The 23386-nt window shown below is 33.3% G+C and overlaps 1 protein-coding gene across 6 annotated transcripts in view; it reads left to right on the forward strand.

Annotated features, from left to right (window-relative positions):
* The window catches only part of HDAC9 (histone deacetylase 9), a 921220-nt gene that overhangs the window by 508675 nt on the left and 389159 nt on the right, over positions 1–23386 (forward strand). For 3 of the 6 annotated variants that reach the window (XM_011944152.1, XM_011944151.1, XM_011944155.1), the window contains 4 exons: positions 1660–1901; positions 6686–6827; positions 7837–7963; positions 10231–10352. In XM_011944152.1, the coding sequence (XP_011799542.1) occupies positions 1660–1901; positions 6686–6827; positions 7837–7963; positions 10231–10352 (633 nt within the window). Of the gene's footprint in view, positions 1–1659; positions 1902–6676; positions 6828–7836; positions 7964–10230; positions 10353–23386 lie in introns of all 6 variants that reach the window. The other 3 variants (XM_011944150.1, XM_011944154.1, XM_011944156.1) reach the window with 2 other exon arrangements.

Here is a 23386-nt window from a genome sequence, read left to right on the forward strand (position 1 = left end):
AGAATCAAATAAGCATTTAGATTATAGAGCAGAATTTGAAAACCGGTACATGTAAAGATTGAAGCATTTTGTTTGGTTTCTGGAGTATTTAAAACTTTTGAAGAGCCTGGTGCTGTTACTCATGCCTATAATCTCAGAACTTGGGAGCCTGTCAGGCAGGAGGATCACTTGAGGTCAGGAATTCAAGACCAGCTTTGGCAACATAGCAAGATACCACCCCAGCTCCCCACTACCCTGACCCCAGGTATAAAAAAAAAAAATAAGAAAAATTTAGCTGGTCATGGTGATATGCACCTAAAGTCCCAGATGCTTGGGAGGCTGAGGCAGAAGGATCCCTTGAGCCAGGAAGTTCTGGGCTGCATTGAGCTATAATTGCACCACTGCACTACAGCCTGGGTGAAAAAAATGAGCTCTCCACCCCCCTAAAAATATTTCAATTTAATTTTCAGTTAACAATTATTTCTGTCTACACTGGATCTGTATTTTCTTTTCCCCCATCAACTCCCACCAATAATTGTTTTTATCTGAGTAGTGGCTGGCCTCTTTTGAAAAGCCATGGAATCCAGTTTGCCAGTTTCCACTCCAAAATTCCTGTTGTCTTTAGCTTAACCTTTTACAGTGAACTACACAATTTTCCTGATTCTTGTGGGTAAAGGTCATACTCAAAATGTTTAACAATCAGATTGGCATGAATGCTGGTCATTCATAATATCAGAATGGACACCAACAATAAATAAATGGTATATTTGGATATCTACACTGTCTGTGAGTTTTCTTCTTAAACTAAACCTTTAGAAAGCAGCATTCTTATCTACTAAGAGTTTTTGCTAAGAATTTTATATCTATTTTCTAATTTAATTTGTATAAATTTAAATATTATCATCTATAGTTATTCTGAGATCATCAAATCTTTTTTTTACTCCAGTGGTTTGATTAAATACTTGTTTTAAGTTTCCTTATACTTTTTCCACCTTATTTATTTTAGGAATGAGGTAGCTGAGATACAGATTGTTACCATTTAAACATCAGGACTTAGAAACTTGACTACTTTCACTCCTTGATGTTTGAATCTGGCACCATTGCTGTTGTTAATCACCATTTTCCACATTTTAGAATGCAGTTTTGTATTCTGTCTTTGATACATCCAATAGTGCTGTAAACACATTATATTACAACCTTTACTTTGTAAAGTTTAAGATATCTTCTGACTCTGATTACAAAGGAAGATGTTCTTAAGTGTACAAATTTAGTCATGGTGGAAGTTGTCTCTTAGGGCATCTTTTCCTCAACATAATTCCTTTTTTTTTTTTTTTTTTTTTTTGTCCTCGCTGACTTGATTGTTGTTAGGGGTTCAGTATAATAATTTTTCTGAATGGCCGATACCAGAGAGCAATTGAAATAATCTGTTTGTAAACGAGAATTGTGGAAGATTCATGGCAGAGTGCAAATTGCTGAAATTAGCCTATGGCCCATTTATCAAAACTAATGTACAAATGCCTTTATATCATCATTATAAAGAAATGGCTAGAGTCATTGGCATAAAATTTATTGTACAGGGTATAATATCTTATACTTTTTGTTTGTTTCAAATCAATGTGCTAATTTCCAATCCTCTATTACCCTCCTCCACCCCATTTCCCTTTTTTTCTGGTTCTTTAGTGGATGTGAAGTCAGAAGTTCCTGTGGGCCTGGAGCCCATCTCACCTTTAGACCTAAGGACAGACCTCAGGATGATGATGCCCGTGGTGGACCCTGTTGTCCGTGAGAAGCAATTGCAGCAGGAATTACTTCTTATCCAGCAGCAGCAACAAATCCAGAAGCAGCTCCTGATAGCAGAGTTTCAGAAGCAGCATGAGAACTTGACACGGCAGCACCAGGCTCAGCTTCAGGAGCATATCAAGGTAGCAAATGCTTCTTTGTCTGTGACCTTACTCAGGAATCTGCACCATGGTGGGCATGAGCAGTGCCCATGGGAACACTTTGCGGGTAGATTCACTGTGATTAAGACATGGATATATGGCTTGAAGGGAATTGTGATTTTACTAGTGAAAACTTTGGGTAAGTACCTGTTAAAACCTGTTTTGCTTCTCAGAGGGACCTTCTTTATCCTTTAGCATATGGAATCAATAGTAGAGAATAGTAACTTCCTATCCTAATTTTAGAATCTCTCCTATGTGATTTTGTTCATTTGCCCCATCTGTTCTCCACCAGGAAGAAGCATGAGCCTAGAAGACCCATTTTATATTTCATTTCTGAAGAGTCTACGTATACTATTTGTGAGAAAGGATACATTAGTCACCTTATATGAAGACAACTGTTTTTGAAAAACAAACATGGTGTATAAGTAGATGTTCTGAGTATGTCCTAATCTTCCTTATAGAAAAAAACTCATAATGTATACATTCAAAATAATAGTATAATAAAAAGCTTAAGGGATTTATAAATGGAGAAACTGGTACAAATATTTTTATAGACTGTAGATAAGATTTATTGAAAGTATTTGAGAGTAGTTGACAATTTGAGACTAAAGTTGTTTAAATTATTCTAGCACAAATATATCCATATTCCAGAATTTAAAATAATAGCTTATTATCAAATAATATTAGAAGTGTCTGTTTTTTTATTTTGTATCTCCAGAGATAAATATTACTTTAGCTTTATTTGTAAAACATCTCACAACTTCTTGACAAAGACAGTTGAAGCAAGGCTATTTAATTTGAATTTATTATGACAGAGAAAAGCAGCAAAGATTTACAATAAAAATTTTATTTTTATATACAACTCTTTCAGAGATGACAAACACTTGCTAATTTATGAATGTAATAAATTATGTTATCTCATACTTTATTATTTTGTATTATAGGAACTTAATTTATTGTTTGCATATCAAGTACAAGCACATCGATAGAGGGTTGATATAGATAACTAATGTTAATAGTATATAATTTTACCACATTAATATGACAGTTTCTAAGGAAGTAAAAATGCTATCTTCTCTATATTACTTGGTTTACAAGATGTTTCTTAATCCTGGAAGAACTTGATTATATCTCTAAAAAGGCTCTTTGACAAGTGATATAAAATATATTTTTTTCTTTTACTAGTGAACTTTCCAAAAAGAACTCTTGTGTATTATTGATCTATAAAATACCTTAAAGTGAGAGTATTTTCTTTTGTCCCAAATGGAATCAGTAGCTCATGGCTACATTTTGAAGTATGGGTAGCCTTTCTTTAGTTTTTAGACTTATTTTTAGATGAATACTGAAGCATTATTTAAATTTAACCTTTGAAACAATAATAGAAACATTGATACCTAGATCTGTTTCTTTCTTTCCAGCATGTTAAGATGGGAAAGAGAAATGAGTAAAATGTACATTTTTCACCATACTTTAAGATGTAAGGATCGGTGTAGTTCAATTGCTGCTTTATGTGAGTCATGTTTCCCTAAATACAGGGCAATACTGATAAGTTACAGCTTTAGATACTTCTTTTCATTTCTGTTGCTGCCTTTTATAGCTATAAAATCAATATAAATTGTTTAGAAAGAAATTATTGCTTAATTTTACTCAAAAGGTAATAGTAGCAAGTAGATAATTAATTGTTCATTTGGCACAAACAAAACAATAGTGTAGGTTTATTGACATCTGGAAAATATTGAAAAAGTGACTCCTGTGAGAAAAAAGGATTATGAGATGGCTAAAAGGAAAATTTAGCTTTTAAAATGATTTTCTAAAATAATAATTTGTTTTCTTAGAAACCAAAGACATAATTAATATTATCTTTTCAGATTAGGAAGTTTATTGATTTTTAGAATTTTTATTTTGTCTTGTATTTTTTATGGATAAAGCTAAAAGTTGATGCTTTTCATTAAGATTTTATTTTTATGGGAAAGATACAGTACATGATGCTTTATTTATATTAGCTTTTTGAGTCTTTAGCTTCTGTAATAATCACCATTTGTTGAGTTAGATGCTGTTATCCAATTTTTCCACCTAGTAAACTGAGGTAGAGAGAAATAATGTTACCTTTCCAAGGCTACACAGCCAATAAATTGTTGCTCCAAGATTTACAGTCTTGCCCTGTCTGCCTCCAAAGCTCTTAAGTTGCCCTGCCTTTCTCATGGGCCAGAACATCTAGAAATAAAGGGCTAAAGGTTTATTTCTTTCTATTGTTTTAAACCTCATTCATGCAATCTTTGATAATGAATAGTAGCTATGGTAATTAAATTGTGTGCTTTTCTAGATTCCTATGAAAAATTAAAGTTCAGATACATTGGGGCTTTGGGTGAAGCACCCAATTAATTTGACCAACCCAAGTATCTGTATAGAATTTAACAGTAAGGCAGAATTTAAGCATTCCTCCTGCTACAATGGAATATTATTTCATTACAATGGAATAATAACACCCATTAAGGGACTGCTGTATTAAAGCCAAAACGCTGAAGATTTTAATATGAAGAGTAACCAGAAATGCTTCTATGTCCTTCTGTGAGTAATAAGGCTGTTATGGTTGATATACAGAGTTAGCTTCCTGTTGCTCCAGAGTGACTCTGATGCCATTCCATATAATAGCTTTTTATTTTTGTTCTATTACTTTTTGGTATAAAATCAAGAGTTTTAGGCACCTAATATAAAAAACAAAATTTACTAACTTCGTTAGTATTGAAAGTTACAAACACATGTTGAGTATACCTTATCTGAAATTCCCAGGACTAGAAATATATCAGATTTTGGATTTTTTTTTCTGGATTTTAGAATATTTACATATCTGTACATAATGAGAGTCTTGGAGATGGGACTCAAGTCAAAATATAAAATTCATTTATATTTCATATACATCTTATAGTCTGGAGGCAATTTTATACAATATTGCCAATAGTTTTGTGCTTCAAACAAAGTTTGGGTACATCAAACCGTCGGAAAGGAAAGGTGTCACTGTCTCATCCACCCATGTGGACAATCTGTGGTTGTTTGGCATCACTATCATTGCTGAGTCTGAATGTGAGGAACATGCCATTGGCATGTCTTGCCCACACACACGCTATTTTGTTACCTTTTGTGAGTGTGCTTATGTGGGTGAATCTGGGTGTGTGTGGAAAAAATATATTGCAGCTGAATGGGGGCTGGAAGGGTCTTTTTTCCCTGGGTGAAGCTGACTAAACTTTTTGTTGTGTGCCTGCATTTTGACTGGAACTCATCACGTGAGGTCAGGTATGGAATTTTCCACTTGTGGCATCATGTCAGTGCTCAAACTATTTCAGATGTTGGAGCATTTAGGATTTTGGATTTTCAAATTAGGGAGGCCCAACCTATAATAATAATAATTGAAATCAGTAGGGTTCAAACTTAAAAACTAAATTTTATGTACATTATAAATATGTGACTGAAGAGAGATTATTCTCTCTCTTACATATGAGGAACTGTGGCTCCGAGTAGTTTAGTAACTTGTCCAGATTTCGTATCTACTAATGTCAGAACCTAAGTAGAACTCAAGGTCCTTAGTTATTCCTCAGTGAACACATTTACTATAGTTCATAGATATATATTTCTCAGTCTGAATGGAAATGGACATCTCAAGATGTCTATTAAAAAGAATGCTTCAGGTTGGGCAAGGTGGCTCACACCCGTAATCCTGGCAGTTAGGGAGGCCAAGGTTGGAGGATCACTTGAGACCAGGAGTTTGAGACTAACCTGGGGAACATGGCAAGACTTTGTCTCCACTAAAAATGATAATTTAAAAAAAAATTAGCCAGGAATGGTGGTATATGCCTATAATCCTAGCCACTTAGGAGGCTAAGGTGGGAGGATCGCTTGAGCCCAGGAGATTGAGGCAGCAGTGAGCTATAATGGTGCCACTGCAATCCAGCTTGGGCAACAGAGTGAGACCCTATCTCAAAAATAAAAATAAAAAAGAGAACAAGAATGCATCATATTCATTTCATTCATTGTTTGAAAGTGAATTCAAGAGATTCAGAAAGCTAAACAGTAGTACATTGAAATGAAGTTTTGTGGAAGTGGTTTCTTCTTGACCAGTGTCTTTAATCTAAAAGCTTTTATGTGCTGGATGAAGGAATAAAGCTTTTGCTATTTTGATATTTTGAGAGAATATATTCTACATATTATGAATATATACATTGCATTAGTCTATTGAGAACTTGCTCTGTAAGGTTTTGAAATTTTTAACATTTGTTAACTTCAGGTAAACTTTTCCCAAACTAACTTAATATCTCACCATTCTGTATTTGCCTTGATTATTTTTACACCATTTCTCAGGCTAAGAATGGAAGATTTCCGTTGTTCATTTATAATGTGAGGGACTTTGCAAAATAGACTTCAGAGCAGTCCCTACCTTTCCCTGTTTGTATGTTCAAAGAAAATTCATTAAAGGAAATAAAGATTTAATTAAAGGAAATGAGAAGACCTGAGTGAATTTAGTAGTTCGTTTGGAGAGGGATGCACAGATAACGGAGCTACCGAAAACTTGCCTGTAGGTGATGTTAAGACCTTCACTGCATTAGTTGCTTGTCCTTAGATTTCAATGATTTACAGAAAAAGTGGGTACAAATATGAACTAAATACAAACTAGTTCCAAAAGCTCATAACATTTCAGTTTTGGTCAGTGATGACTATGAAGCCTAAAGAAATTGCACACTCTCATGTCTTTCTCTTCTCGCAAGTTGCAACAGGAACTTCTAGCCATAAAACAGCAACAAGAACTCCTAGAAAAGGAGCAGAAACTGGAGCAGCAGAGGCAAGAACAGGAAGTAGAGAGGCATCGCAGAGAACAGCAGCTTCCTCCTCTCAGAGGCAAAGATAGAGGACGAGAAAGTAAGAGGCACCAGGGTAAACGATGGACTCTCTTTCCTCATCGTTAGCTGATCATTATTCTAAAACAAAACCTGATAAAGAGTGCAGTTAGACTCATCAAAATTGTCTGTGTTTAATTAAAAGCATAGATTGTAGACCCAACTGTGAAGTTTTGACATTTACATACCAGCTCACATCATGAGTCTGCAGAGCATCTCAAGAAGCAAACTTAGCATTATCTGGCAAAGGTGCTAATTTCTGTTGTTTTGAACCTTAAAAATAATGTAATGCTAAAGCAGTCTAATATATGCCATCCTGTTTAATAATCAGCTTGTATCCACATCTCCTGACTATGCCTTCCTTACCCCTGGCCAAGTAATAATTGCTCTCTAAGTAAAGCCTTGCCTCCATTTAGTTTTGGCATACTCAAGCTTTGAGAAGATTTAAGGTATAACACATGCAAAAGAACTATCCACAAGAGGGAGACAGATCCAAATAATTCCCCGGTATTAGGTCAGTTCAAAATCAGGTCGTAGCAAGGTTTAAAATTTGATGACTTGAAGTGGAATTGTCAGCAATATTTATTTGTTTAATGCTCAAAGGGTTTTTTTTAAACTAAGGTTTTCAAACTAGCAACTCAGAAAAGATCATTTTAATGTGTTTAAGGGATTTAATATGGATCTAATCCCTTAAGATAACTTGATTATTAAAATACAGTGTTTTGTTCCTCTGCAGTATTTTTTAAACATAAAAAAAATGATTTTGGGAATTCCCTTTCTGCAAAAGTAATTAAATAAATAGCTGAAGTCTTTTGAAAATTTGCAGTTTAAGTAGTATTTATAAAGCATTACTGTACTATTTTCTAAAGCATATTTGGACTGTGGTTTCTTCTTTTAATAGGAAAACTTTATATGCTGTGACCAGCGATTTTACTTCTTAATCTTTGTTAAATATTCTAGAGGCATGAGAGAACAAAACTCACCATCAACATCTGTTTCTGTGTGTGTGTGTGTGTGTGTGTGTGTTTCAGGGGCAGTGGCAAGTACAGAAGTAAAGCAGAAGCTTCAAGAATTCCTATTGAGTAAATCAGCAACGAAAGACACTCCAACTAATGGAAAAAATCATTCCGTGAGCCGCCATCCCAAGCTCTGGTACACGTATGTTCAGTGTTTGGCTGTTTTCATTCCCGGGGTAAAGAACACAGGTTCTGTATTTAGCTGACCTGGGCACAAATCCTTAGTCTGCCATTTCTCAGCTGTCTGGTTGTGGGCAAGTTCTTTGAATTCTCAAAGGATCAGTTTCCTTCTCCATAAAAAGAGGAAAATAATAGTGCATGCTCTCTAGGGTTGCTGGGACGGTCCTATGAAATAACGTGGTAAAGTACATAACAGAGAGAAGTGCTAAATAAATGGTAGCATTTATCAACTTGAGGGCAAGGAAGTATATACGTTCTTTGATGAATGAATAACTGACAAATGTGAGGTGGGCATAGACATTTGTATTTTGCATTTTTCCATTCTCAGCTGGTGCATCTGATATCTATATAGTAATTTCAAAGGATTTGGCAGATTGTGATTTTATTACACTTGACTTGGTGTAAGGTGGAGGTCAGCTATTTTCAAAAGTCTAGTAGAATTTTGTCTCAAATGAAGAAAAAAGGAAGGAAGAAAGGAAGATAAGGGAGGATAGGGAAGGAAAGAAGGAAGGTTGCTAAATAAATAACTGTAAGTCTTCAATGAATAGTTTACCCCTGCCTACCTCACCTCATTTCTTCCCAGACAGCAAAATAATAGCTTGGCTTCTGACACACAACCCGACAACATAATACATTGTGGTATTATGGTGTTTATGGAACCATATTTCCGTAAGTCCAATACACAAATATTTCAATAAAATTTGGAGGATGTGATGATTTTAAAACTCAGGGCAATAACTGATAGGCAAATCATATACGGATAATAGACTAATAGGTAATAGTTTCATTTCTTTCTTAAAAGGGTTTACCAAAAGACCATAGAATTTTACACTTACATATTTTTCAATCCCTCACACCATTAAAGATAGAAATAGTATTTGATTACTCTGTTATATTAATACTGTAAACATCCTGGGAGTTCTATTTAAAGAGTTAATGTACTTATAAGCCTATTTTATAGGTATCTGCCCTTCTCTACATCCCCAAACAGGTAACAGACAGATACCATAATGTTTTATAAATACTTTTGAGTGATTTTCATAATTTCTATCATGTATATCAGTTGACATGAAAAACAAATCTCTGAAGAACAATTTCAAATATTCAATCAATATCACAATTTATTTAAAAAGAAACACGATTTTGTTACCTAAAACTACACACATAATTTATAGCTAAATCATAATTCAAAATTAAAGTCTGGTCTAAGAAAAGATAGTAGCATTTTTAAATGAGGAACAGCTACATGCAAAGAATTTGTTGGTTAAGTTCATTAGCTGTTCTCTTAGTTAATATTAAGCATAGCTCTTACATGTTACTTGGCAATATTTACCTCGTTTTTATGGAATTGAGCTTCAGTAGAGTCCAACTTCAGATAACTACAAATGATTAAATTATAGGATCTGAGATTAATACCTTTTTTGCCAGTTATAGCTAGATGAAATATCCTTAAACCAATAAAGTCTTTAAAATGTATGCTTTAAACAAATAATAATGATAGAACAATCATTGTGATGGTGGCACTATGTCCTGTTTATTGTTTTCGTTACATATATAATTATAGATATTTATATCTACTATATAGTCAGTGTTCAGTCCTATAAACTATTCTCCAGCAGCACAATTGCATCTCTTAGATTGTATTCATCCAGGAAAAAGAAAACATTTTTAAAAATCGTTTCTTATTAAAGAATGTGATTCCCATTCTTTACTACTGAAACTGACACGAAAGTCAGGAGATGGGAGTCTGTCGGCAAAATCCTGTCTTTTCAATAAAAAAGGCTACTCTCATGTACTCACATGTACTATCCAGCAATTTTTTAAAATGAAGTCCTTGCATATGTTTACTTTTACCTTGATTGTTTTATACTATTGACTAAAAAGGATTGAGATGATGACTTTTCCCCTAAGATGGCTCTTAAGAGAGCATAGGCAAAAATCTCAAATTGTCAAAAGCTCAGACTCTTGATAAATTACTTTAGCAAAGCAAACTTTTCTATGTGACTGTATGACCAACCACATGGTGGACATCCTTAGGAACCCTGCATCATTCAATAGCATACTGCTACAGTGAACTTGGTTACGTGAGGCTGTGGTTTGTATGCACTAAGGAGAAAGAGCATAAACATAGCTCATGAGGCACGTGTATAGCATGCACAGCTGATTATTGCTGACCGACATGCAGTAAAAACTACTAAGTAAATAGTGAAACTTCCTTCTCTTTTCTAGGGCTGCCCACCACACATCATTGGATCAAAGCTCTCCACCCCTTAGTGGAACGTCTCCATCCTACAAGTATACATTACCAGGAGCACAAGATGCAAAGGATGATTTCCCCCTTCGAAAAACTGGTAAGTTGGTTTAACAGGAACTCTGTTTGCTCTTCTGTAACACACCTGTAAGTTACATTTTGCCACACCTCTAGAAGAAAGTCAAAGGATTTGAATCATAGATAATATACCTCCCCACTCCTGTCCCCAGCATCAGCAAACATGCTCATAAGCACGTGCACATGCACACACATACCCTACTTATTTCTATATCAGTTGATTCACAACATAATCAAAATACCTCTTTTTCAATTTAAAAGTTCATCGTATTTTAATTTTAGCCAAATTATTTTCTTATTAGGAATAAATAAAAATAAAAATTTGATATCTCAGAAAACCTAACACTTCTCCATTAGATAGGGCCTCTGTAATATCTTTCATTGACCTGTTTTTCTGCCGTACCTCAACCATTTACCACAAAAATGAGAACAATAAAGTTTAATTTTTCTGACAAATATTTTACAAACCTTAAATTTTAATTGTTTTCGTGGTGAAAACAGTGGAGGCCAAAGCTATCTTCTGAGTAAGTGACTTGCCTAATATCTCATGGATTATAATAGAACTCAGAGTGAAATTATAGCTGATAATCTCATGTAGTTATGTTAGCATTTATATAGGGGAAATAGCACAATGAAGCTTTTATGTAGAATTTAGTAAACAGTTCTGTGGCTCTAAGGATTGTATTTGTTGTTCCATCTTTGTCTCCTTTCTGAGCATTCTGATATGTATATATTTAATGTCTTATATGCTCTTACTGCTATAATAAATGTTTAAACTTTAACTAGATATACATATAAATAGCATTTGTGTACATTCTATTCTAAATCTCATGTTGTTTGCCAAATATAGTTATTTAGAGACAGTAGTAAATTTAAAAATGTTTATCTCCACAACTGATCTGAAAAGATGTTCATATAAGATAGCTTGGTCTATTGTATTTGACTCAGATCTACTTGAAGAAGTATAGATTTATTTATTTTATATATGAAATCTGCAGAGTGAAAATGATTTCAAATAATTACATTCATTTTCCCAAGCAATTCTGAGTAATTAAAATGAATATAGATTGTAAAAACATATACACCGAAGCTATTTTCTGTCATATCATTTACCTGTAGCATAATGAAGATTTAAAAATAAAATCAATTATGAATTAGAATTTATTATTGGCCATCTAGCATATATTGTAGGCACTAGGAAATGATCTTTAACTATTGCAAAACAACCTGTGGCTTTTTAATTTAAATAACCCAAAGATTTTTTCATTTCTACTAAAAGATGGTAAGTATTATGAAATACTTCAGTAGAAGGCTATTCAAAGGCAAAGATAATTGAGTTTTATGTATTGCATCAGAATTTCACACTATTATCTATGAATCAGAGTGTCTTATAAATAAACTTCTCTAGGATAAAAGCAAGAAAGCAAAAAGTGAGCCTCTATGTTATTTCTAAAACAAGAGTATAGTTTATGAAAAGTGATCCATAAAGGACATGAGTTTTAGAATGTGGGGACTTTGATCTGCAGGCTTGACATTTATTTGTGAGTAGCATGAGTAGGAGCTATTTACTGAGATTATGTAGATACTACCCCAGCTCTTAGGGAAGTGACTGGCATTCAAGAGTCCAAGGAGTTACTAAAAGGAAAGAAAAATATGGATTCCCCTTATGGCAGGAGGTTACTGATGAGTGATACAGTTACATTCACAGAGAAAGACTTCTATCCTGCTGAGTGCAGAGCCTTTGAATATATCCTTACCACTGGGAGATTGAAAACTGACTGCAGAACTGATACTGACTTTGAAAAGAAGTGGCATTTGGGAACATTAAGCACCCAGAGAGAAAATCTGATATTTTTAATACTTAAGGAGAAGTACTGAAAACCCATACTTTGTGTCCCACTGTTGCCATGCAAACAGCTTAAAGTTTTTCCTCTGTGAAGAATAAATAACAAGCTGTTAATTTATTCTCATAGATTTTCTCAATCCACAACACAATTTAAAAATAAATCCTTCTCAGGAAATATATGTTACAAACCCTATTTAAATTTGCACAAATATGCAAGACATTTTCTGTGCCTTATTATGTGCTGTATAATAATAGTGAAAAATCCCTGGTCTTTTCTAGAGGTATTTTTTCTGTATTTGTTCAGTATTTCATGTTTCTTCCTTTTATGTTGAAAATCTGATATTTATGAAGTATCTGGCTGTTGATCTATAAAACTAAATATTTTCAAGCATTGTAGCAATGAAGTTCTTGAACAGCCATTAATACTTTAATATCTCTATAGGGGTTTCAAAATATTCCTTAATTCAATTCCAATTGCCTGTTTAAGAAAAGTAAGATATAATTAAATACAGATGTTTTCTACACTCTATCTAAAAATACTTAGAGATGCCCTTCATTAATTACAAAATAGGTGGAACACTTTCAGCTTTTATAAATATAATCCGTTTTGTGTATTTCCAATTCCATTGTGAGAAAATTTAGACATATAGTTGCACTAAAAGAGTAACACTGAAATGTTGTCAAATAATAATTTTGACTTCAACGTTTATTGTATTTCAATGACTCAAAAGTCTTTACAATCTAAGTGAACAATAAAATTTTACCATAATAAAACATATGTGATGACTGGGGAGACTGTTTAAGATAGTTTGTGTAAAGCTACATCATACTAAATGAAATCTAGAATAGTGTCATTGATCATGGAGTGTAAACACCAGCACAGCTACTGTAGAGTGATCCTTTGTTATTAGAGCCAGATTCTAAACCTCTCTTGTCTGCTTGGATTTCACTGAACTCAATCTTAGAGTTAAAATAAGTTGTTAAATGAGTGTATTCTATCGTTTGATCTATGTATGATACTATTTTAGTTTCTTTTTAAATCTACATCAGCAATATGTATTAGCAAGCAAGATTTACGAGAATAAAACTGGAATCAGAGTTAGAAAAGTCCTAATGGTCTTACATTGATTGAGGTAGCCCTAGGATGTCCCTTAAGCAGTGAGCACAATTTGAAACCTCTCTTGACCTTTTAGGACCTTCCCCAGACAGTGATAATCCAGGAACAGTTAACTACAGAAACCTCATTTGCCTGCAGAAATCTGACCTTTGTCACGCAAAGTGGACCTTTACTTCCTTCCCCTTAGGAGAATCATAGTTGCTCCTAGAATTTGGGCATTTTAGAAACATGGAATTATATTAAGAGTTGGCTCTAACCATGCCCATTCCAATTCACTTTTCTTTAAAATGTAAGAATGGAGTGTCTTCTCCTCTGGCCCCTGGTTTTGAAGTGGAAAATAACATAATTGTTTTTAATTTTTATATGCATTGCCCACACTTAAAATAGTACTTCATTCTAGAATTATACATTATAATTCACTTTGTTCTATAACACAAGGATATATTAATATGAAAATTTGGAATATTTTACTAAACTTATACTTCAGCTGAAAATGGTATCATTGCTGTAGTAGATGACTTTATTGTTTTTATATAGTAAACTGCTGAACTGATCATAAACTATCAAGTAGGGAAAGGAAGTTTTGGAAATAGTACATATTTCCTGGCAGTTTGGAAATGGTACATATTTCTCACAGACATTCTACATATGTGGTGATTTTGAACTGACCTTCAAAACCATTTGATTGGATTCTGTTCCAGTGAGTGTGTGCATATGTTTCATAAAATATTATGATAAAAATTTCTAGAAGTTTTATGCTCCATTATATTATTGAGGTTTTACCCAATGAACTTTGCCTTTCTTTGAATATTACAGTCTTTCCATTTAATACTTCTGAACAAAGTGAGTTGGCTGGCTAGATTAACCTCTTAAAGTGCACAAGCCATATAAAGCTTGGCTTGGGCTAATAAGAGACTTTTCCAGCCCCACTGAAATATTTATTTTAATGGTCAGCAACACTAGAATAAGACTTAAAGATGGAAAGAGTCCAAACATAAGTGAAGGTTTTGGAAGGCCAGTATCATTTTCCACACTGAGTAAATTGGAAAGAAGGCAGAGATGAGATATTTAGCTTTGTAAATTGCCTTTTGGTATAGCAGTCAGCAGTTATGTTCTAGTACCTTGATGACCTATTCAAGTCATTATAATAAAAATTAACACAATAATTATTTTTAATGGTTTAGAATATCTCTTCCTCTCTCTCTCCCTCATTCTGTGTCTTTCAGAATATACTTGTGCATGTGTGCACTGTATACATGAACATTATATACATTTCTGCAAAGATATCATTAAGATGGTTTAGGCTTATAATGATATTTGCTCAAAATCTTATTCAAGATTGACAAACACTGGAGCATTTTTATATATCTTAGTACTCTATCTTGGTTACATTGTTTTGACTAAACTTGTTTAAAATTATTGAAATAAACTTCTTTTAATGAATCTTATACTTATTTTCTCAGAATTGAGAAGTAATATGGCCATTGTAATTCAGGCTTTGAAGCTACACATACCACTTGAAAATCTGGGTCCTCAATCTTGAGTGATTAATTTAACCTCTCTAGGCCACGATTCCCTTATCTGTCAAATGAGGATAATAATTGCACTTGATTTTGCACAGTTATTTTTAGAATTCAATTAAATAATGCATGTAAAACAGGATCATACCTAGGATTTAAGGAGTGCTTACTCTTGACTGTATGTTTGTAGTTGATAAGGAAATTTTATTTATTTCTATTTTACCAAAACTAAATCTCTTTTTTGTAGAAGGTCTTTTTAATGTCTTACATTCTTCTACCTTTATTAATAAGACAACTAAACTAAGAAAAAAGTGAGCAATATTTTCTTTTTAAGCTATGGGCAATTCGCAAGGCTATTGTCAAAATGAGGGTAAAGTTATTTGCTAATTTTGCATATTCTCTGGCATTTCAGAGCTCACTATGGTATTCAAAGAAGCAGCAGGCTGCATGCCTATAGTCCTAGTGACTCAGGAGTCTGAGGAGGGAGGATTGCTTGGCCCAGGAATTTGAGTCCAACCTGAGCAAAATAGGGAGACCCTGTCTCTTAAAAAAATAAAATAAAAAAGGGAACAGCAGGCTTGTTTTTGTTGTTCATTGTAGGAGGAAGTCTGATTGATGTTCTGTACTCACTAGGGCCAGAGTTTTAATTTTTGCTATTAACTTCATTTTAAAATTAGCAGACTTTAGTTTTAAGAAAAGTTTTATATTTATAGAAAAATCGAACAGATATTGTTGAGTTCCCATATTGTTGCCTCCTCCTAACCCCTAGGTTTCTGCTTTTTAAATATCTTGCATCAATGTGGTACATTTGTTGCAATTAAAGAACAACTATTGATACGTTATGGTTAATGCAGTCCATAGTTTATATTAAGGTTTATTCTGTGTTGTAAGATTCTATGAGATTCAACAAATGCATCATATCATGTCATATATTCACCATTACAGAACAATATAGAATAATTTTACCACCCTAAAAATCTCCTGTGTCCTACCTATTCATCCTTCCCGTACCCAACCTTTGGTAACCACTGATTTTTTTATTGTCTCTGTAGTTTAGCCTTCTGCAGAATGTCATAAAGCTACAATATGTGGCCTTTTCAAACTGGTTTCTTTTATTTGGCAATATGCATTTAAGATTCTTCCATGTATTTTGGTAGCTTGAAGCTTTTTTTGTTACTGAATAGTATTCTAGTGTATGGCTGAACCACTGTTTATCCATTTACCTCTTGAAGGACATTTTTGTTGCTTCCAAATTTTGGTGATTATGAATAAGATGCTATAAACATTCATATGCAGTCTTTGTATGGACATGTTTTCAACTCAATGGGATAAATACCTAGGACTGCATTAACTGGATTATATGGTAAGGCTTGATGTTAAAAAAAGAACAACAAACAACAAAAAACTGTCAAACTGTCTTCCAAAGTGGCTGTACCATTTTGCACGCCCACCAGCAATACAACAGAGTTCCTGTTGCTCCACATACTTGTTAGCACTTTGTATTTTCATTTTTTTTCTTCCAATTTTAGCCATTCTAATATATATGTAGTGGTTTCTCATCGCAGTTTCAATTTGTAATTCCGTATTGACAAGTGGTGCTGAGCATCTTTTCATATGTCATTTGCTATCTCTATATCATCTTTGGTGGTGTCTTTTTAGATATTTTACATTTTTTAAATTGGGTTGTTTACTTATTGAGATTTAATAATTGTTTGTGTATTTTGGGCACAAATTCTTTATTTGCTATTTGTCTTACAAATATTTTTCCTCAATCGGTGGTTTATCTTTTAATTCTTGTACCGTTGTCTTTCACAGAACAGAAGATTCTAATTTTATTAAACATCAGTATTTCCTTTCATGGACCATGCTTTTAGTTTTATATCCAAAAATTTGTTGCCAAACCCAGGGTTAACTAGATTTTTTCCTATGTTTTCTTCTAGAAGTTTTACAATATTTCATTTAGATCTATGATTCATTTTGAGTTACTTTCAATGAAAAGGATAAGGTCTTTGTCTAGATTCATTGTTTTGCATATCGATATCCAATTTTGCTGACAACATTTGTTGAAGAGACTATCATCCTTTCTCCAAAGAATTGTCTTAACTCCTTTGTCAAAGATCAGCTGACTATATTTGTGCAGGTTTATTTCTGTACTGTCTATTCTATTTCACTTCTCTACTTGTCTGTTCTTTTGCCAATACCACACTGTCCTGATTACTGTAACTTCATAGTAATTCTACAAGTAGGGTACTGTCAGTCCTCTCAACTCTTCTTCCATATTGTTTGGGCTATCCTGAGTCTTTTCCCTCTGGGTATAAGCTTTAGAATCTGTTTGTTGATAACCACGAAATAACTTACTGGAATTTTGTTTTGTTTTGTTTTGAGAAAGGGTCTCACTCTGTCTCCCAGGCTGCAGTGCAGTTGTGCAGTCTCCTGGGCTCAAGTGATCTCCCCGCCTCAGCCTCCTGAGTAGCTTGGAAGCATAGGCACATACCAACATGCCTGGCTAATTTTTGTATTTTTTGTAGAGATAGGGTTTTGCTATGTTGACCAAGTTACTTACTGGGATTTTAACTGGGATTACGTTGCATCTAAAGATCAAGTTGAGAATAGTCATCTGAACGATACTGAGTTTTTCTGTCCATGAATATGAATAATTCTTTTATTTAGATTTTCTTTGATTTCTTTCATCAAAGTTTTCTAGTTTTTCTCATTTACATCCTCTACATAATTTATTAGATTTATACTTTCCTAATTTTTTTGGTACTAATGTAAATGTTACTGTGTTTTAAATTTCAAATTCAAATGGTTCGTTGCTGGCATGTAGGAAAACAGCTGACTTTTGTATATTAACTTTCTATCTTGCAAATTGGTGTAACAGGTTATTCATTGCCGGAGCTTTTTGTTGCTGTTGATTCTTTGGGATTTTCTACATAGACGATGTGATTTGTGGACAAAAACGTTACTTTATTTCTTCATTCCCAATCTGTATGCCTTTTTTTTTTTCTTTTTTATGTCTTATTGCACTAGCGAGGACATTCAAAATGAGGTTGAGATGTCGAGTAGAAGTAAAAGGGGACATCCTTACCTTGTTCCCAATGTCAAGGGAAAACATTTTGTTTCTCACCATCAAGTGGGATATTAGCTGTAGATTTTGTGTTTGTCAAATTCAAGAGTTCCCTCTATTCCTAATTTTCTGAGAGTCCTCACAAATTATGTTGGATTTTGTCAAGTCCCTTTTCTGTATCAACTGATACAATCATACGATTTTTTAAAAAGCCATTTGATGTAATGGTTTACATTAGCCAATTTTCAAATAGTGAACCAGCCTCATATACCAGAAAATCCTACTAGCTTGTGTTATACAACACTTTTTGTACATCATTGGATTTGATTTGCTAGTATTTTGTGGAAGATTTTTAAATATATATTCAGGAGAGATAATTGATCGATGGCTATCTATTCCTATATAATGTCTATATCTGATTTTGGCAGTATGGTAATGCTGTCCTCAGAATGAGTTAGGAAGTAGTCCTATTTTCTGGAAGAGATTAGAGTATTGATACCGTTTACATTTTAAGTATTTGGTAAAATTTACTAGTGAAACCATTTGGACCTGGCGCTTTATTTTTTTGAAAGTTATTAATTATTGATTCAGTCTCTTCCATTAGATATAGGCCTATTTCGATTATCTTTTTCTCCACATGTGAGTTTTAGTAATTTGTGTTTTTCAAGTAATTCATTCATTTGAGTTTTCAAACTTGTTAGTATAGAGTTATTCATAATATTGCTTTATCATCCTTTTGACATCCACAGCATCAATAGCTATGATATGACCCCTCTTTCATTTCTGGTATTAGTTACTGGTTTCTTCTCTCTTACTTTTTTTTTCCTGACAGTCTGTACAGACAGACTGTAGTTTCATCAGTTGATCTTTCAAAGGACCAGTTTTTTGTTTTGTTGAGTTTTCTCTATTGATTTCGTGGTTATAATCGTTTTGATTTTCCTGTTAATTTTTACTTTTTTTTCTGCCTACTTTAAGCTTAGATTGTTATTTTCCCTCAATTTTTTTAAAGTGGAAGCTCAGATTATTCAATTTTTGTCTTTTCTTCTAATATATACACAATGCTATACATTTTCCTCTAGGCACTGCTTTTACAGCATCCCGTAGATTTTGATATGTTATATTTTCATTTTCATTTAGTTGAAAATATTTTGAAATTTATCCTAAGAGTTCTTCTTTAAGTCATGTTTTATTTAGAGTTATATTATTTAATCTCTAATTACTTGAGTATTTGCTAGCTGTCTTTCTGTTATTTATTTTAAGCTTTCTGTTATTGATTTCTATTGTGGCCTGAGTACGTACTGCATACACATTCTGTTCCTTTAGATTTGTTGAAGCACATCTTATGCCTCAGAATGTATTCTGTTTTGGTCAGAAGTACTAAAGTCTCCAACCATAATAGGTTTGTCTGTTTGTCCTTCCAGTTCTGACAGGTTTTGCCTCATGTATTTTGATGTAACATTATTAGGAGCATACATATTAAGGATTGTTATATCTTCTTGGAGAACTGACTGTTTTATCAATATGTAAGAAACACCCCTTTTATCTTCAGTAGTCTTCTTTGCTTTGAAATCTGCTCTGTCTGAAATTAATATAGCTTTTCCAGCATCCTTCTGTTTAGTGTGAACATGTTATATCTTTCTCCATTGCTTACTTTTGATGTGTGACTTATATTTAAAGAGGGTTTCTTTTAGGCAATATGTAGTTAGGTCTTGTTTTTTTAAATTTACTGACAGCCTCTCTTCGTATATTGAGGCAATTCACATTTAAAATGATTATTAATATAGTTAGATTAATACCTACAATGTTTGTAACTGTTTTCTTCATTATATTTACTTGTTTTTTTAAAAATGTTCACTTCTTTCTCTGACTCCTCTGGTGTTGTGAACTTTATATAATTCAATGCTCTCTACTCTCTAAACATATCAATTGTACCTCTTTTAAAAATATGTTTCAGTGGTTTCTCTAGAGTTTGATGAATATGTTCTTAGTGAATCCATGTCCACTTTCAAATAACAGTATACCACTTTACAGGTAATACAGGTACCTTATAAAAGTGTATTTCTAATCTCTCCCTTTTATTCTTTATATTGCTGTTATTTATTTCTGTTTTCCAAAAGCTACAATTATCCAGTATTTTGTTCCTATTATTATTGTGCACAGTTAACTATTAGATCAATTGATAATGAAGATAAAAGATTTTCTTTTACCTTCATATGCTCCTTCCTTTATATAGATCTGGCTTTCTGACCTATATCCTTTTCCTCCTCACTGAAAACTTTTAACATTTCTTGTATGGCAGGCCTACAGGCAATAAATGTCCTTAGTTTTTATTTGTCCAAGAAAGTGCTTTATTTCTCCTTCTTGTCTGGGATAATTTGTGTTATTTTTAAAAATTTTTTTGGCAACATTTTGTACTTCAGTATACTTTCTTTTTTATTCTACAGCTTATGACAGGACATCTAATCTAATTCTTATCCTTGTTCCTCTATAGATAAGGTTTTTTCTTTTTTTCTATGGTTTCTTTGAAGATCTCTTTATCTTTTATCTTCTGCAATTTGAACATGATATGCCAAGATGTTGAGTTTTTGGTATTTGTATTGCTTCATATTCTCTGAGATTCCTGTAGGTATGGATTGGTGTCTGGATTAATTTTGGATAATTCCCAGCCATTATTATGTCAAATATTTATTCTTTCTTTCTTGTTATTTTGCTATCCTCATTAGGAGTATGTTATACCTTTTGCAATTTTCTTAGAGTTTTGGGGAATTCTGTTCCATTTAATTTTTTTTTTTTTTTTGCCTTTCTTTCTAGGAAGTTTCTATTGACGTATCTTCAAAGTTATTGATTCCTTCCTTAGCTGTGTCCAGTCTACTGATGAGCTCATTAAGACTTTTTTTTTTATTTCTACTACTGTGCTTTTGATCTCCAGCATTCTCTTTTCAATCTTTCCTAGTTTCCATCTCTCTGTTTACATTATCCATCTGTTGTTGCCAGTTGCCAACTTTCCATTAGAACCCTTAACATATTACTCTTAGTTCCTTTAAGTTCCCTTTCTGTTAATTCCAAAGTCTGTGTCATAACTGAGTCTGGTTTGATGTTTGCTTTGTCTCTTCAGATTGTTTTGCTTGCCTTTTAGGATGTTTTATAATTTTTTGTTAAAAGCTTGATGTGATATATTAGACAATATAAATTGAGTAATTTTGATGTGAGGTTTTATGTTAATCTGGCTGGAAGCTGGGCTTTGTTTAATATCTGTTGTGGTGATAAATGTCAGAGTCTTCAGTTTCCTCTAGTTTCCTTTGATTTTTTTTCATTCTCCTATTGCTTTGGGGTTTCCCTAAGAGCTCCTTCTTAAATAGAATTTGTGTCCTGCAGCTCCCTCAGCTTTAATTCACTGTTATAATAGCAGAACCTGGTTGATGTGGTGGTAAGGTATTGGACAGGAGAAATGTTCTATAACCTTATGACTAAATTTCATTTTTTTAAGTGGGCCAGAGTTTATGTGTTGTGATCCCTTGAACTACTTCTTAGGCTGTTTCCTCCCCTTAAGTAAGATAGGAAAGCTAGAGGAGGCTGAGATTTACTAGTTGCCTTTTCCCTTGGGTCAGATAAGGCTCTGTGAAATATTTTCCCTTGGAGAGTAGGCTTTCGTTTATGAAGAATCCTTTGTGTGTATTTCAAAATTGTTACTTTTTCATTAGACAAGTATTACAAAATGGTTACTTTTCTCCCCTCTCCCACTCCTACTCCCTACCTTCACTTAAACAGAAAGGGATTTTTTCTCATATATTCACTGAGAGAAACTGGTTGGGTTCCTGGAAGTAAAACCCATGAAAATGTAGTATTATTCTGAGACTGGGCCCCTGGATTTTTTTTTTTTTTTTTTTACAGAATTTTGCTCTGCCACCCAGGCTGGAGTGCAGTAGCATGATCTTAGCTCACTGCAAGCTCCACCTCCCAGGTTCACGCCAGTCTCCTGCCTCAGTCCTCCCTCAGCTGGGACTACAGGCGCCCGCCACCACTCCTGGCTAATTTTTTTGTATTTTTAGTAGAGATGGGATTTCACCATGTTAGCCAGCATGGTCTCTACCTCCTGACCTCGTGATCCACCCACCTCGGCCTCCCAAAGTACTGGGATTACAGGAGTGAGCCACTGCACCCAGTTGCCCCTGGAGTTTTTAACTCTCAAGGTGGTTCACATTCAGCCTCCAGCAATTCATACCTCCAACAACTCATTAAAGTTACCATTTAAATATTTATTTGTTACTGACTCCAGTGGCTTTTGCTCCCTGTAAGCTGAGCTCAGCTGTGATTTTGTGTATTTTCCTGTTTCTCCAGATTTTTGCATGCAATTTGCCCTGAAACCTTAATTCTCTGATAGATCTAAGAAAATAATCTTAAATTTTATTTTGTTCAGCTTTTTACTTGTGGTGAGGTTGGAAGTGAAGATTTCCCAGTTCTTCACACGTTGGAAATGAAACCAGAAGACTACCACTTACTTTTAAATCTGTAAAGGATTAAAAATACTTTTTAAAACTCAACTTTTTCATTTTTTGAGGTGACAGATTCATATTTGAGCAATATTATTCTTACAAATTAATGATTATATATTTTTTGAAGATTAACATCAATGCCCAGCTTGCTCATGATTAACAAGTCCATGTGCTAAAAACTGAGAGAGAGAAAATTAGGTTGAAATTATTTTAAGTCACATTTTGTAAGCAAGACTTGGGAATTATAAGGACTTTTTGTCGATTTTTGTGTTACTGTTTTCATAACATTATACCATTTAGTAAGGTATGAAAATCAAACCAATTTTTAACCCTTATCAAATGAGAAAAATTTAGCTTCTTTTCAAAATAAGATTCACTTTTAAAATAATATTATTTACTAAATAATTTACTTTTTAAGCAGTCTTTTTGATAGATGTAATCATTTAGATTATGAAAAGTTAGCAATTTTAAAAGAACATATTTAGTTGATTTTAAGATGCTCACTTTTTAAACAAACATCTGAAATCTGAATTGCTCTAATGGATATTTATAGTTTAGCACTGCTTTCTGGTGGCAGGGAGTTAGTGGTATACAAGGTAATTGTAAATGTTGTAATTTATTAATTACTGTAGTATTTACCCAACAATTAAATGGTCCAGAATACTAAGATTCCTCATGATAAAGAAATAATATAAATTTATAATTTATACTTTTTTATTTTAAAATAGCAAACATAGTAGAAATTAATAATCCTAAAACATTTTGATGAAAAAGTTAAGTATGTTAGTTTTGAATCAATGAACAAACTGATTTAAATTTCACAGTTCAGTAAGTGAGAAGCTGGTTTCATTGATTGCATATGCAATTTATATGATAAGTAGTTGGAGCTAAGAGCAAGTATCAAATGACAATTGTGTGATAATGAATCAGCCTTGAAAGAACTTCAAAAATATAACTCAAATATTTTGCTTGCGAAAAAGTTAATGTAACCTGGAAAGACAAAGCATGGAAAA

This window comes from Colobus angolensis, unplaced genomic scaffold, assembly GCF_000951035.1.
Source record: "Colobus angolensis palliatus isolate OR3802 unplaced genomic scaffold, Cang.pa_1.0 Scaffold229, whole genome shotgun sequence".
In the NCBI taxonomy this organism is placed as follows: Eukaryota; Metazoa; Chordata; class Mammalia; order Primates; family Cercopithecidae; genus Colobus; species Colobus angolensis.